Here is a 15,632-nt window from a genome sequence, read left to right on the forward strand (position 1 = left end):
ACCCACGGTGCTCAGAGTAACCTGATTAGGGCGTCCACCCACGGTGCTCAGAGTAACCTGATTAGGGCGTCCACCCACGGTGCTCAGAGTAACCTGGTTAGGGCGTCCACCCACGGTGCTCAGAGTAACCTGATTAGGGCGTCCACCCACGGTGCTCAGAGTAACCTGGTTAGGGTGTCCACCCACGGTGTTCAGAGTAACCTGATTAGGGCGTCCACCCACGGTGCTCAGAGTAACCTGGTTAGGGCGTCCACCCACGGTGCTCAGAGTAACCTGGTTAGGGCGTCCACCCACGGTGCTCAGAGTAACCTGATTAGGGCGTCCACCCACGGTGCTCAGAGTAACCTGATTAGGGCGTCCACCCACGGTGCTCAGAGTAACCTGATTAGGGCGTCCACCCACGGTGCTCAGAGTAACCTGATTAGGGCGTCCACCCACGGTGCTCAGAGTAACCTGATTAGGGCGTCCACCCACGGTGCTCAGAGTAACCTGATTAGGGCGTCCACCCACGGTGCTCAGAGTAACCTGGTTAGGGCGTCCACCCACGGTGCTCAGAGTAACCTGATTAGGGCGTCCACCCAAGGTGCTCAGAGTAACCTGGTTAGGGCGTCCACCCACGGTGCTCAGAGTAACCTGATTAGGGCGTCCACCCACGGTGCTCAGAGTAACCTGGTTAGGGCGTCCACCCACGGTGCTCAGAGTAACCTGATTAGGGTGTCCACCCACGGTGCTCAGAGTAACCTGGTTAGGGCGTCCACCCACGGTGCTCAGAGTAACCTGGTTAGGGCGTCCACCCACGGTGCTCAGAGTAACCTGATTAGGGCGTCCACCCACGGTGCTCAGAGTAACCTGGTTAGGGCGTCCACCCACGGTGCTCAGAGTAACCTGGTTAGGGCGTCCACCCACGGTGCTCAGAGTAACCTGATTAGGGCGTCCACCCACGGTGCTCAGAGTAACCTGATTAGGGCGTCCACCCACGGTGCTCAGAGTAACCTGGTTAGGGCGTCCACCCACGGTGCTCAGAGTAACCTGATTAGGGTGTCCACCCACGGTGCTCAGAGTAACCTGGTTAGGGCGTCCACCCACGGTGCTCAGAGTAACCTGGTTAGGGTGTCCACCCACGGTGCTCAGAGTAACCTGGTTAGGGCGTCCACCCACGGTGCTCAGAGTAACCTGGTTAGGGCGTCCACCCACAGTGCTCAGAATGACAGAAATCACATTCAGAATATGGTAATTCATCAAAACACGCAAGTTTGAAGATGTTAGAATAACTACCCACGGGGCCTCCCGATTGGTTAACGCTGTCGTCAAGGCAAAGCGTGGCTACTTTGAAGAATCTTAAATATATTTTGATTTAACACTTTTTTGGGGGTTACTACCTCATTCCATATGAGTTATTTCATAGTTTTGATGTCTTCACTATTATTCTACAATGTAGAAAATAGTAAAAAATAAAGAAAACCCTGGAATGAGTAGGTGTGTCCAAACTTTTGACTGGTACTGTACACTGAATATAACCGCAACATGTAAAGTGTTGGTCCCATGTTTCATGAGCGGAAATAAAAGATCCCAGAAATGTTCCAGACGCACAAAAAAAAATTTTTGTGCACAAATGTGTTTACATCCCCTGTTAGTGAGCATTTCTCCTTTGCTGAGATAAATCCATCCACCTGACAGGTGTGGCATATCAAGAAGCTGATTAAACCGCATGATCCTTACACAGGTGCACCTTGTGCTGGTTACAATAAAAGTCTAAAATGTGCAGAAGAAAGAAAGAAAAAAGTCAAGAAGCTTGTCGCCTGCCTTCCGCCTTTGGGCAGAGACATGAGCATCTTGTCATTATATTCAGATCTCTGGTGTAAATGTGAAGGTGCACTGAGGAGCGAAGGAGACATGAGCATCTTGTCATTATATTCAGATCTCTGGTGTGAATGTGAAGGTGCACTGAGGAGGGAATGAGACATGAGCATCTTGTCATTATATTCAGATCTCTGGTGTGAATGTGAAGGTGCACTGAGGAGCGAAGGAGACATGAGCATCTTGTCATTATATTCAGATCTCTGGTGTGAATGTGAAGGTGCACTGAGGAGTGAAGGAGACATGAGCATCTTGTCATTATATTCAGATCTCTGGTGTAAATGTGAAGGTGCACTGAGGAGTGAAGGAGACATGAGCATCTTGTCATTATATTCAGATCTCTGGTGTGAATGTGAAGGTGCACTGAGGAGCGAAGGAGACATGAGCATCTTGTCATTATATTCAGATCTCTGGTGTAAATGTGAAGGTGCACTGAGGAGCGAAGGAGACATGAGCATCTTGTCATTATATTCAGATCTCTGGTGTAAATGTGAAGGTGCACTGAGGAGCGAAAGAGACGAGACCAAAAAGACAGCATGAGAACAAGCGGACGTAAACACTCAGAAAAACTAAAAATATCAAAATCTTGATTCTTGCGATACAGGCATTTGGAAAATCGTGCAAAAACATACATTTGAATGAATTCGATGTACAGTGAATTCAGAAAGTATTCAGACCCTTTGACTTTTTCCACATTTTGTTATTTTACAGCCTTATTCTAAAATTGAATAAAATGGACACAATACCCCACAATAACAAAGCAAAAACAGGTTTTTAGACATGATATGAGACTCTAAATTGAGCTCAGGTGCATCCTGTTTCCATTGATCATCCTTGAGATGTTTCTACAACTTGATTGGAGTCCACCTGTGGTAAATTCAATTGATTGGACATGCTTTGGAAAGGCATAAAGTCCCACAGTTGACAGTGCATTTCAGAGCAAAAACCAAGCCATGAGGTCGACGGAATTGTCCGTAGAGCTCAGAGACAGGATTGTGTCAAGGCACAGATCTGGGGAAGGGCACCAAAACATTTCTGCAGCATTGAAGGTCCCCAAGAACACAGTGGCCTCCATCATTCTTAAATGGAAGAAGTTTGTAACCACCAAGACTCTTCCTAGAGCTGGCCGCCAGGCCAAAGTGAGCAATCAGGGGAGAAGGGGCTTGGTCAGGGAGGTGACCATGAACCCGATGGTCACTCTGAAAGAGCTCCAGAGTTCCTCTGTGGAGATGGTAGAACCTTCCAGAAGGACAACCATCTCTGCAGCACTCCACCAATCAGGCCTTTATGGTAGAGTGGCCAGACGGAAGCCACTCCTCAGTAAAAGGATGCTCTCAATTGTGCTTCTGTAGAAGTTTGTGAGTGTTTTGAGTGACAAGCCAAATGTCTTCAGCCTCCTGAGGTTGAAGAAGCGCTGTTGCGCCACCTTCCCCACACTGTCTGTGTGGGTGGACCATTTCAGTTTGTCCGTGATGTCTACTGTACGTCGAGGAACTTAACTTTCCATCTTCTCCAGTACTGTCCCGTTTGATGTGGATCGGGGGGGGGGTGCTCCTTCTGCTGTTTCCTGAAGTCTAAGATCATCTCCTTTGTTTTGTTGACGTTGAGTGAGAGGTTGTTTTCCTGACGCCAGACTCCGAGTGCCCTCACCTCCCATTATGGGGTATTGTGATGTCATTATGGAGTATTGTGATGTCATTATGGAATATTGTGATGTCATTATGGGGTATTGTGTGTAGATTGACGAGGGGGAAAGAAACTATTTCATCCATTCTAGAATTAAGCTGTAATGTAACAAAATCTGGGAAAAGTCAAGGGGTCTGAATACTTTCTGAGTATTGCCCAGTCCTACGCAGCGCTGATGTCACAGAAACACGCCACGCTGAAGAGTAAAGCTGCAGTCTGTTACTTAATACGGATCCAATGTGTTTACAGTGTAAAGCTGCAGTCTGTTAATACAGATCCAATGTGTTTACAGTGTAAAGCTGCAGTCTGTTAATACAGATCCAATATGTTTACAGTGTAAAGCTGCAGTATGTTACTTAATACAGATCCAATGTGTTTACAGTGTAAAGCTGCAGTCTGTTACTTAATACAGATCCAATATGTTTACAGTGTAAAGCTGCAGTCTGTTAATACAGATCCAATGTGTTTACAGTGTAAAGCTGCAGTCTGTTAATACAGATCCAATGTGTTTACAGTGTAAAGCTGCAGTCTCTTAATACAGATCCAATGTGTTTACAGTGTAAAGCTGCAGTCTCTTAATACAGATCCAATATGTTTACAGTGTAAAGCAGCAGTCTGTTACTTAATACAGATCCAATATGTTTACAGTGTAAAGCAGCAGTATGTTACTTAATACAGATCCAATATGTTTACAGTGTAAAGCAGCAGTCTCTTAATACAGATCCAATGTGTTTACAGTGTAAAGCAGCAGTCTCTTAATACAGATCCAATATGTTTACAGTGTAAAGCTGCAGTATGTTACTTAATACAGATCCAATATGTTTACAGTGTAAAGCAGCAGTATGTTACTTAATACAGATCCAATATGTTTACAGTGTAAAGCAGCAGTATGTTACTTAATACAGATCCAATATGTTTACAGTGTAAAGCAGCAGTCTGTTACTTAATACAGATCCAATATGTTTACAGTGTAAAGCTGCAGTCTGTTACTTAATACAGATCCAATATGTTTACAGTGTAAAGCTGCAGTCTGTTACTTAATACAGATCCAATATGTTTACAGTGTAAAGCAGCAGTCTGTTACTTAATACAGATCCAATATGTTTACAGTGTAAAGCAGCAGTCTGTTACATAATACAGATCCAGTGTGTTTACAGTGTAAAGCTGCAGTATGTTACTTAATACAGATCCAATATGTTTACAGTGTAAAGCTGCAGTCTCTTAATACAGATCCAATATGTTTACAGTGTAAAGCAGCAGTATGTTATTTAATACAGATCCAATATGTTTACAGTGTAAAGCTACAGTCTGTTACATAATACAGATCCAATATGTTTACAGTGTAAAGCTACAGTCTGTTATTTAATACAGATCCAATGTGTTTACAGTGTAAAGCAGCAGTCTGTTACATAATACAGATCCAATATGTTTACAGTGTAAAGCTGCAGTCTGTTAATACAGATCCAATATGTTTACAGTGTAAAGCAGCAGTCTGTTACTTAATACAGATCCAATATGTTTACAGTGTAAAGCTGCAGTATGTTACTTAATACAGATCCAATATGTTTACAGTGTAAAGCTGCAGTCTGTTACTTAATACAGATCCAATATGTTTACAGTGTAAAGCAGCAGTATGTTACTTAATACAGATCCAATATGTTTACAGTGTAAAGCTGCAGTCTGTTACTTAATACAGATCCAATATGTTTACAGTGTAAAGCTGCAGTCTGTTACTTAATACAGATCCAATGTGTTTACAGTGTAAAGCAGCAGTCTGTTACATAATACAGATCCAATATGTTTACAGTGTAAAGCTGCAGTCTGTTACTTAATACAGATCCAATATGTTTACAGTGTAAAGCTGCAGTCTGTTACTTAATACAGATCCAATATGTTTACAGTGTAAAGCTGCAGTCTGTTAATACAGATCCAATATGTTTACAGCGTAAAGCTTTATTCTGGAACATTCTAATGCCTTGATTTTATCTGAAATACACAGTGAAATGATTGAAAACTTTATCGAGTTCACCTAGCCAGATTGGAAACATTTGTTGTGATGTTGTGTAGAAAGAAAGACACAACGTTACAATTTAAAATGACTGAAATTGTATAAATTATATGTATTGTTAGTTTTGGATATTGTCTGGACCTATATAACTAAGACTATTTTCTAAGTAAGAGAAGATGTATCCTTTAATATTTAGTCTGTTCTCGAGATGAGTGTCATGTACAGTTTTACTACAAGATATGAATTGCCACAATGATGTTTGTTCTTAAAATTATGTATTTTATTAAAAACAAAAATGAAGGAAATAGTTATCTTCAAAAATAAATGTAGGTTTCATTTTTCAAGGTTTTGGATTTTCTCTTTTTTCACGTTTTCGGCTCTCTAAAAAAATAATCACACTTTTCTAGAAAAACAAAAACAACCAAATTTGATGTTTTAAGTCCACAACAACGCATAAACCACGCCATGAGGTCTGGGGAGGAATCTGAGAAATTTTTATTTTTGGGATAGTCCTTTAACCCTAGAGTCTAAGCAAGGGGGGGGGGGGGGGGTTCTAAGCTAACATATGTAATTGTTTTAAGTTAGCTATAATGATCCTTGGTATGACTATTTGACTTTGAATTTTAAGACCCCTTAAGGTGTTAATGAATACATAACCTTATTAGATGAAACATTGAATTTGGCATTACTGCTATTAGCCAATAGAAACACATTGAATAACAGACAGTCCTTACTGCTATTAGCCAATAGCAACACATTGAATAACAGATAGTCCTTACTGCTATTAGCCAATAGAAACACATTGAATAACAGATAGTCCTTACTGCTATTAGCCAATAGAAACACATTGAATAACAGATAGTCCTTACTGCTATTAACCAATAGAAACACATTGAATAACAGACAGTCCTTACTGCTATTAGCCAATAGAAACACATTGAATAACAGTCCTTACTGCTATTAGCCAATAGAAACACATTGAATAACAGATAGTCCTTACTGCTATTAGCCAATAGAAACACATTGAATAACAGATAGTCCGTACTGCTATTAGCCAATAGAAACACATTGAATAACAGATAGTCCTTACTGCTATTAACCAATAGAAACACATTGAATAACAGACAGTCCTTACTGCTATTAGCCAATAGAAACACATTGAATAACAGATAGTCCTTACTGCTATTAGCCAACAGAAACACATTGAATAACAGTCCTTACTGCTATTAGCCAATAGAAACACATTGAATAACAGACAGTCCTTACTGCTATTAGCCAACAGAAACACATTGAATAACAGATAGTCCTTACTGCTATTAGCCAATAGAAACACATTGAACAACAGATAGTCCTTACTGCTATTAGCCAATAGAAACACATTGAATAACAGACAGTCCTTACTGCTATTAGCCAATAGAAACACATTGAATAACAGATAGTCCTTACTGCTATTAACCAATAGAAACACATTGAATAACAGACAGTCCTTACTGCTATTAGCCAATAGAAACACATTGAATAACAGTCCTTACTGCTATTAGCCAATAGAAACACATTGAATAACAGATAGTCCTTACTGCTATTAGCCAATAGAAACACATTGAATAACAGATAGTCCTTACTGCTATTAACCAATAGAAACACATTGAATAACAGATAGTCCGTACTGCTATTAGCCAATAGAAACACATTGAATAACAGATAGTCCTTACTGCTATTAACCAATAGAAACACATTGAATAACAGATAGTCCTTACTGCTATTAGCCAACAGCAACACATTGAATAACAGACAGTCCTTACTGCTATTAGCCAATAGAAACACATTGAATAACAGATAGTCCTTACTGCTATTAGCCAATAGAAACACATTGAATAACAGACAGTCCTTACTGCTATTAGCCAATAGAAACACATTGAATAACAGATAGTCCTTACTGCTATTAGCCAATAGAAACACATTGAATAACAGATAGTCCTTACTGCTATTAGCCAATAGAAACACATTGAATAACAGTCCTTACTGCTATTAGCCAATAGAAACACATTGAATAACAGACAGTCCTTACTGCTATTAGCCAATAGAAACACATTGAATAACAGATAGTCCTTACTGCTATTAGCCAATAGAAACACATTGAATAACAGACAGTCCTTACTGCTATTAGCCAATAGAAACACATTGAATAACAGACAGTCCTTACTGCTATTAGCCAATAGAAACACATTGAATAACAGATAGTCCTTACTGCTATTAACCAATAGAAACACAATGAATAACAGATGGTCCTTACTGCTATTAGCCAATAGAAACACATTGAATAACAGACAGTCCTTACTGCTATTAGCCAATAGAAACACATTGAATAACAGATAGTCCTTACTGCTATTAACCAATAGAAACACATTGAATAACAGACAGTCCTTACTGCTATTAACCAATAGAAACACATTGAATAACAGTCCTTACTGCTATTAGCCAATAGAAACACATTGAATAACAGATAGTCCTTACTGCTATTAGCCAATAGAAACACATTGAGGGGGGGGGGGGGGGGGGGGGGTTACAACCAACCACAACCTTCCTGACAAGTTTGGATGACGACACGTAGGGGGCCTCCTGATTCAAAAACGGACAAACTTGCAATTTGTTGTTGTGGTTGAACATGCAATTTGTTCAACATGATAACAAACCCTGGATTGCTGATGCTACATGTATTGGACTTTGAGAGGCTTTGAAGCCTCTATGGTCGGCCATATTGGCACCCCGCCATAGGATTGAATAGAATTGTACAGTATCAATTAAATGTTTCAAGGACAAAATGGCATGTATTTAAGGGCAGGGCGCTGGACACTGCGTATCTGTTATATTGCCATGCTGGCATTGTTCGCTCTCTTTTCATGTCCTGACAGTGAATAAGTAGCTGTGATTGTTTTTATCAGAGTTATCTGGCGTAGGCTACGACCAGACTGTGGCCTGTGAGTTTGGAGTCAATAAACCGTCCACTCGAGAACTGCAATGTGGCCATTCACTCGTTTCTGATCTATGTGGTCATAACAGTGGGTAAAAGTAGTACTGACGCCTATAAATCATTGATAATCACTTGTGTCAACATGTGTCGCCAATTCAAGCGGTGTCGGCCAACATTAGCCTAAACTCCATGAACATGAATTTATCGTTATGAAAATAAATGCTACTGACCGATCTTGTAGTTCACCGTACTTCAAACCAATCTGTTGACATTCTGCAAGGGCCACGGACACGGCTTTCCCCGATTTCAGTGGGTGAATGAGCAGCTGTGACACAACTCCCACACGGACAACTTTCTCCGGTTTGAGAAAATACTTATAGCCAAGTCCCAGTCCGACAACAGTAAGACCAGCACCTCCAGCCAACAGCAGGGCTTTCTTATTCTCTGTGAACGCATTCATTAACACTTCTTTAAAGTACATCTTTACTTTTCAAACGGCTCAGATGGACATTGAACCAGAGATTTTTTTGTCTTATTGAACTTGTCAGTGAAGGGGCTGTTCTATGATGACGTCAGATATACAGGACTAGTTCGTGGGCGCCGAATTGAATAAAGGACGAGTTCCTGGGTCCTGAATTGAATAAAGGACGAGTTCCTGGGTCCTGAATTGAATAAAGGACGAGTTCCTGGGTCCTGAATTGAATAAAGGACGAGTTCCTGGGTCCTGAATTGAATAAAGGACTAGTTCCTGGGTCCTGAATTGAATAAAGGACGAGTTCCTGGGTCCTGAATTGAATAAAGGACGAGTTCCTGGGTCCTGAATTGAATAAAGGACGAGTTCCTGGGTCCTGAATTGAATAAAGGACGAGTTCCTGGGTCCTGAATTGAATAAAGGACGAGTTCCTGGGTCCTGAATTGAATAAAGGACTAGTTCCTGGGTCCTGAATTGAATAAAGGACGAGTTCCTGGGTCCTGAATTGAATAAAGGACTAGTTCCTGGGTCCTGAATTGAATAAAGGACGAGTTCCTGGGTCCTGAATTGAATAAAGGACGAGTTCCTGGGTCCTGAATTGAATAAAGGACTAGTTCCTGGGTCCTGAATTGAATAAAGGACGAGTTCCTGGGTCCTGAATTGAATAAAGGACGAGTTCCTGGGTCCTGAATTGAATAAAGGACTAGTTCCTGGGTCCTGAATTGAATAAAGGACTAGTTCCTGGGTCCTGAATTGAATAAAGGACGAGTTCCTGGGTCCTGAATTTTATGAATGGACCATTGAAGGTGCTGAAGTTGGAAGACTATCAGGTTGTTATTATAACATTATTTGTACACAATAATTATACATATACACAGTGGTGTAAAGTACTTAAGTACAAATACTTTAAAGTACTACTTAAATCGTTTTTGGGGGGTATCTGTACTTTACTTTACTATTTCTATTTTTTTTTACAACTTTTACTTTTACTTCACTACATTCCTAAAGAAAGTAGTGTACTTTTTACTCAATACATATTCCCCTGACACCCAAAGTACTTGTTACATTTTGAATGCTTAGTAGGACAGGAAAATGGTCTAATGCACACACTTATCAAGAGAACATCCCTGGTCCTCCTGCCTCTGATCTGGACGACTCACTAAACACACATGCTTCATTTGTAAATGATGTCTGAATGTTGGAGTGTGCCCCTGGCTTTACGTTAAAAAAATAACATTTGAAATGATGTGTACTTTTACTTTTGATACTTAAGTATATTTAAAACCAAATACTTTTAGACTTTTACTCAAGTAGTATTTTACTGGGCGACTTTCACTTTAACTTGAGTCATTTTCTATTAAAGTATCTTTACTTTTACTAAAGTATGACAATTGGGTACTTTTTCCCACCACTGCATATACATTGTATTTATACTCTTTAATACAAGCAGCAAAAAAAAATACCTAATATAGTCAAGGCAGTGATGATTAGAAGACTTCCTGTGATGATGTAATGTCATCTCTGACCATCCCATTGAAACTCTTTCTGTCAGCAGAAAACTGCAGATGGTCACTACTGTACTGTATGCCTGCTATGGTAATCTGGTTCACAGTCACCTCTGCCCACAATAGACTGTCCTAATATGGTCAAGGCAGTTGTAAGGCCTGGGTGTCGGAGTGTGAAGGAAAAAGCGCAGGAGCAGGTCGGTACACCTATGACAACATCCAGCTCAAAGTGCAGGGCGCGAAATTCAAAAAAATATTTTTTTAAAATATTTAACTTTCACACATTAACAAGTCCAAGACACCAAATGAAAGATACAGATCTTGTGAATAAAGCCACCATTTCAGATTTTTAAAATGTTTTACAGGGAAGACAAAATATGTAAATCTATTAGCTAACCACGTTAGCAAAAGACACCACTTTTCTAACTCCATCAGTTTCTTACTCCATCAGGTGCTATCACCAATTCGGCCAAATAAAGATATTGATAGCCACTAACCAAGAAAAAACCTCATCAGATGACAGTCTGATAACATATTTATTGTATAGGATAGGTTTTGTTAGAAAAATGTGCATATTTCAGGTATAAATCATAGTTTACAATTGCACCCACCATCACAACTCGACTAGAATAAATACAGAGAGCAACGAGAATTACCTAATTACTAATCATAAAACATTTCTTAAAAATACACAGCTCACAGCAATGGAAAGACACAGATCTTGTGAATTCAGACAATATTTCAGATGTTCTAAGTGTTTTACAGCGAAAACACAATAAATCGTTATATTAGCATACCACATGTGCAAACGTTACCCGATCATTGATTCAAGCCAAAGAGAGCGATAACGTAATCATCGCCAAAATATATTAATTTTTTCACTAACCTTCTCAGAATTCTTCCGATGACACTCCTGTAACATCATATTACAACATACATATAGAGTTTGTTCGAAAATGTGCATATTTAGCCACAAAAAAACGTGGTTATACAATGACAATACTAGCAAAACTAGCCTGAAAATGTCGGGCGCCATCTTTAACAGTGATCTTGTCTCATGCATAACTATTCATAAACTTGACTAAAAAAATATAAGTTGGACAGCTATCGAAAGACAAATTAGTTCTTAATGCAATCGCTGAATTACATTTCTAAAATTATCCTTACTGTGCAATACAGGGTTCGCCAAGCGAAGCTATACCAAAGAAAATGGCGGAATATGCGTTTAAAATTTTTCGACAGAACAACGATTTATCATCTTAAATATTTCTTACTATGAGGTGATCTTCCATCAGAATCTTGGGCAATGTATCCTTTCTTGGGTCTAATCTTCTTTTGGTCGAAAGATGTCCTCTTGTCCGTCGAAATGCCCACTAACGTTCGACCGGGACCCCGAAATGTGCCCGGCGCTTCAAAGTGCAACACAAAGCAATGCCTCAAAATCGCACTAAACGGATATAAATTGCTATAAAACGGTTTAAATTAACTACCTTATGATGTTTTTAACACCTATAACGAGTAAAAACATGACCGGCGAAATATTACTGGCTAAACCCAAGCTTGGAAAGAGAGCAGGTCCGACGTACATCGTGCGTCAGGCGCAGCAGGAAAAGAACGGTACATCCGGTCTTTGGCCTTTTATACAGGCCCTGATTGCGCAATCGACTCCATTCAAATTGTCACATTACATTACATTTAAGTCATTTAGAGGAAGGCGTAGGCAGTGTTTGTAGCATCATAGCATTCACAGGGACTTATGAACTGACCTGGGAGCAGGGGCCAAGATTTCTGAAATCTCACTCCATATCAGGAAAAGTGCTGTAGAATGAGTTCTGTTCCACTCAGAGACATAATTCAAACGGCTATAGAAACTAGAGAGTGTTTTCTATCCAATAATAACAATAATATGCATATTGTACGAGCAAGAATTGAGTACGAGGCCGTTTGAAATGGGCACCTTAAACAGAGCTACTCAATACTGCCCCTGCAGCCATAAAAAGTTAATGAAACACGGACAAACTAGGCCACCCTACTAACACACTGGGTGTACACTAATAAACTACCCCAGACACGTGGGGAATGAATAATGTCCAGAAACATGAAGCACAAAACCAACACCAACTTACATACAAACAATCCCGCACAAAGAAACGTGTATGCCGGCTGATTAAATAAGCCCAACTAATTAACCCTCATACAAAACAGGTGCGCCCAATAAACACATAGGGAGGGGGAGAAAAGGATCAGTGGCAGCTAATAGGCCGGTGACGACGACCGCCGAACGCCACCCGAACGGGAAGGAGAGCCTGCCTCGGTCGAAGTCGTGACAGTACCCCCCCTCTGACGCGCGGCTCCCGCAGCGCGCCGACACCGGCCTCGAGGTCGACCCGGAGGACGAGGTGCAGGGCGATCCGGATGGAGGCGATGGAAATCCCTCAGCATAGACGGATCCAAAATGTCCCCCACCGGTACCCAGCACCTCTCCTCCGGACCGTACCCCTCCCAGTCCACGAGGTACTGCAGGCCCCTCACCCGGTGTCTCGAGTCCAGAATGGCCCGTATCTTGTACGCCGGGGTCCCCTCGATGTCCAGAGGGGGAGGAGGGACCTCCGGTACCTCACCGTCCTGCAGGGGACCAGCTACCACTGGCCTGAGGAGAGACACATGAAACGAGGGGTTAATACGATAATAGGAAGGGAGTTGTAATCGATAACACACCTCGTTTATTCTCCTCAGGACTTTGAAGGGCCCTACACACTGCGGACCCAGCTTCCGGCAGGGCAAGCGGAGGGGCAGGTTTCGGGTCGAGAGCCAGACCCTGTCCCCCGGTACAAACACGGGGGCCTCACTGCGGTGGCGGTCAGCACTCCTCTTCTGCCGTCCACTAGCTTGTTGAAGTGATTCCTGGACGGCTCTCCATGTCTCCTTGGAGCGCTGCACCCATTCCTCCACCGCAGGAGCCTCGGTCTGGCTCGGATGCCATGGTGCCAGGACCGGCTGGTACCCCAATACACACTGAAAGGGGGACACGTTAGTAGAGGAGTGGCGTAGTGAGTTCTGGGCCATTTCGGCCCAGGGAATGTATCTCGCCCACTCCCCTGGCCGGTCCTGGCAATACGACCGCAGAAACCTACCCACCTCCTGGTTCACTCTCTCCACCTGCCCATTACTCTCAGGGTGATAACCGGAGGTAAGGCTGACCGAGACCCCCAAACGCTCCATAAACGCCCTCCATACTCGGGACGTGAATTGGGGGCCCCGATCAGAAACAATGTCCTCCGGCACCCCGTAGTGCCGGAAGACGTGGGTGAATAATGCCTCCGCAGTCTGTAGGGCTGTAGGAATACCGGGCAACGGGAGGAGACGACAGGACTTCGAGAACCGATCCACAATCACCAGTACCGTAGTGTTCCCCTGAGACGGGGGAAGATCGGTCAGAAAATCTACGGACAGGTGCGACCAAGGCCGTTGTGGAACGGTGAGGGGTTGTAACTTCCCTCTAGGAAGGTGCCTAGGAGCCTTACTCTGGGCGCATACCGAACAGGAGGAAACATAAACCCTAACGTCTCTCGCCAAGGTAGGCCACCAATACCTCCCCCGAAGGCTCCCCACTGTCCTCTTCACCCCAGGGTGACCCGAGGAGGGTAGAACGTGAGCCCACCGAATCAATTTGTCCCGAACACCAAGCGGCACGTATTTCCGCCCCACCGGACACTGAGGAGGAGCGGGTTCCGCCCGTAACGCCCGCTCGATGTCCGAGTCCACTTCCCACACCACTGGTGCTATCAGCCTAGAGGCGGGAAGGATGGGAGTGGGTTCGGTGGGCCGATCGTCCGAGTCGTAAAAACGGGACAGTGCATCCGCCTTTACTTTCTGGGAGCCCGGTCTATACGTTAAGGTAAACTGGAATCGGGTAAAGAACATGGCCCACCTTGCTTGACGTGGATTCAGTCTCCTAGCTGCCCGAATATACTCCAGATTCTGGTGGTCGGTCCAGATGAGAAAAGGGTGCTTAGCCCCCTCAAGCCAGTGTCTCCACACCTTCAGGGCACTGACCACTGCTAACAACTCCCGGTCCCCCACATCATAGTTACGCTCCGCTGGGCTGAGTTTCTTCGAGAAGAAAGCACAGGGGTGGAGTTTTGGTGGCGTACCAGAGCGCTGTGATAGCACGGCACCTACCCCAGCCTCGGACGCGTCCACCTCCACTATGAATGCTAGAGAGGGATCCGGATGTGCCAACACGGGCGCATCCGTGAACAGCGCCTTCAACCTGTTGAAAGCTCCGTCCGCTTTTGCTGACCACTGCAAACGCACCGGACCCCCCTTCAGCAGTGAGGTAATAGGAGCTGCCACCTGGCCAAAACCCCGGATAAACCTCCGGTAGTAGTTGGCAAAACCCAAAAACCGCTGCACCTCCTTTACCGTGGTCGGAGTCGGCCAATTACGCACGGCCTTAATGCGGTCACTCCCTACCACCACGCCCGAGGTGGAAATGCGATAACCCAGAAAAGAGACGGCTCGTTTGGAGAACACACACTTCTCAGCCTTGACATATAGGTCATGCTCCAGCAGTCTACCAAGCACCTTGCGTACCAGAGACACATGCGCGGCGTAAGTGGCTGAGTAGATCAGAATGTCATCGATATAAACAACCACTCCCTGCCCGTGCAGGTCCCTGAGAATATCGTCTACAAAGGATTGGAAAACGGCTGGAGCATTCTTTAACCCATACGGCATGACGCAGTACTCATAATGGCCCGATGTGGTACTAAATGCGGTTTTCCACTCGTCTCCTTTCCGAATACGCACCAGACTATACGCGCTCCTGAGATCCAATTTTGTGAAGAACTGCGCTCCGTGAAATGATTCCATTGCCGTAGCAATGAGAGGTAGTGGGTAACTAAACCCCACGGTGATGGCATTTAGACCTCTATAATCAATACACGGACGCAAACCTCCCTCCTTTTTCTTCACAAAAAAGAAACTCGAGGAGGCGGGTGAGATGGAGGACCGAATGTACCCCTGTCCCAGAGACTCAGTGACATATGTCTCCATAGCCACCGTCTCCTCTTGGGACAATGGGTACACGTGACTCTTGGGAAGCGCAGCGTCTACCTGGAGATCTATCGC

The 15,632-nt window shown here is 43.4% G+C and overlaps 1 protein-coding gene across 1 annotated transcript in view; it reads right to left on the bottom strand.

Moving 5' to 3' along the window:
* marc1 (mitochondrial amidoxime reducing component 1) overlaps positions 1-9,073 on the bottom strand; it is a 35,562-nt gene extending 26,489 nt beyond the window's left edge. Inside the window, exon 1 of the mRNA XM_038982389.1 lies at positions 8,753-9,073. Coding sequence (XP_038838317.1) covers positions 8,753-9,003 — 251 coding nt within the window. The 5' untranslated portion in view covers positions 9,004-9,073. The remainder of the gene's footprint in view (positions 1-8,752) is intronic.
* Between the last annotated feature and the right edge of the window lie 6,559 nt (positions 9,074-15,632).

This window comes from Salvelinus namaycush, unplaced genomic scaffold (genome assembly GCF_016432855.1).
Source record: "Salvelinus namaycush isolate Seneca unplaced genomic scaffold, SaNama_1.0 Scaffold115, whole genome shotgun sequence".
NCBI lineage: Eukaryota > Metazoa > Chordata > Actinopteri > Salmoniformes > Salmonidae > Salvelinus > Salvelinus namaycush.